Source organism: Leishmania donovani, chromosome 23, assembly GCF_000227135.1.
Source record: "Leishmania donovani BPK282A1 complete genome, chromosome 23".
In the NCBI taxonomy this organism is placed as follows: domain Eukaryota; phylum Euglenozoa; class Kinetoplastea; order Trypanosomatida; family Trypanosomatidae; genus Leishmania; species Leishmania donovani.
This window is the reverse complement of record NC_018250.1, coordinates 341,583-343,032: the sequence shown is the minus strand read 5'-3', so window position 1 is coordinate 343,032 and position 1,450 is coordinate 341,583. Positions and strand designations below refer to the sequence as shown.

The window sequence follows — 1,450 nt, the reverse complement described above, 5'->3', positions numbered from 1 at the left end:
GCCAGGTCGGGACCGGCACAATGGGAGCGGCTGTGAGGCGACCTGCGGGGCGGCGGGTGGGTGGGGTGGCGTTCGGGGCAGAGACCGCGCTCAGATAGCTGAGGCGGAATACCTGTAGCGCGTGTGTCTAGGACTGCATTGCACGACGCGGATGGGGAGGGGTCTGTCACAGGCCGGGAGGGGGGCGCTCGAGCGTGGAGTTGGTCTGACGCTCTGTGGAAGGATGGACGCGTTGAAGAAAATTTTTTTCTCGCTTTCTCCGAGTGCTGCGCTGTCTTTCTATGCGTGCGTGTGAGCCTGCCTCGGCGCACTTTACTTCGCGCTCACCGCGACATCTCCTCTTCTTTCCTTGGTCAACCTCTCTCTTTGAAGTTACCATCCTTTCATGCGCGGAGTACATACCTTTCCAAACCCTCGTTGCCGTAGGAACTTCCACTCATTCACACCCACTCCTTCTTGCCTTCTCCTGCTTGCTGATGCGTTTTCCACACCAGTCGCACCCTCCCCCTCCCCCTACACGCTCGGACGGACGGACGCACACGCGCGCACCCTCTTTCTCCTTACACACAAGTACACAAAAAGCAAAGAAAAAGAGAGGCGCCTCCTCTCGTGGCTCTTCCCTGCCTTTACCCGTCCTTCTCTTTACTCCCTCTGTCCACATCCCGGTAGTGGCTGAAGCGATTCTCTTTTTCTTTTCTGTGTGTGTGTCTTATCCTTTTTTTTGGAGTTGTTCCTTCTCCGAGCTCTTGCCTAAGCCTACGAGTACAGATTTGCCGGCATCGTCCTCACCGTGTATACAGACGCAGTGACAGCTTGCTTTTTTCCCTTGTTCGCCTGTCTCGCTGTCTGTCCCGTCTTCCCTTCTTCTCTCGTCCGTGCTCCCCTTTCGCGCTCGCGCTCGCGTTCTCTCGCGCAGACACTCCCCTTGCGTCGGCGCTCTTCTGTGTTCTCGATACACCTTTATACCTGTAAATCTACATATACGCACACACACACACACACGCACAGACAGACACATAAAGAAAAGAACGCTCTCTTCGACAAGATGAGCAGCAAAGTCGTCTCCAGTCCGGTGACTCCGAACAGCCCGCTGTCAGTCTCGCAGCATGTATGCGACTTCAAGAGGGTGTTGGACTCGAACGTTGTGGATCCGACAGAGGCGAACGGGAAAAAGTCGCACGTCGGCCCCCACCTCGGCTGTCGCATGCGCATCTACGAGTACTCCATCGAGCACAATGACGCCTTCTGGGCCGAAATTGCACGGCGCGACTTCTACTGGAAGACGACCTGGCCGGATGACCAGCACGTCAAGTCGTACAACTTCGACAAATCCAAGGGCCCCATCTTTGTGAAGTGGTTCGAGGGCGCCGTGACGAACGTCTGCTACAACGCGTTGGACCGCCACCTGCCGGCGCACAAGGATCGCGTGTGCTTTTACTTTGAAGGCAAC

At 56.5% G+C, this 1,450-nt stretch overlaps 1 protein-coding gene across 1 annotated transcript; it reads left to right on the top strand.

Annotated features, from left to right (window-relative positions):
• Window positions 1-1,045: 1,045 nt before the first annotated feature.
• LDBPK_230880 (acetyl-CoA synthetase, putative) lies at window positions 1,046-1,450 on the top strand (the record flags this gene model as incomplete). Its single annotated transcript, XM_003860940.1, has 1 exon — window positions 1,046-1,450. A coding segment is annotated over one exon (405 nt), but the record flags the coding sequence as incomplete, so codon positions are not given.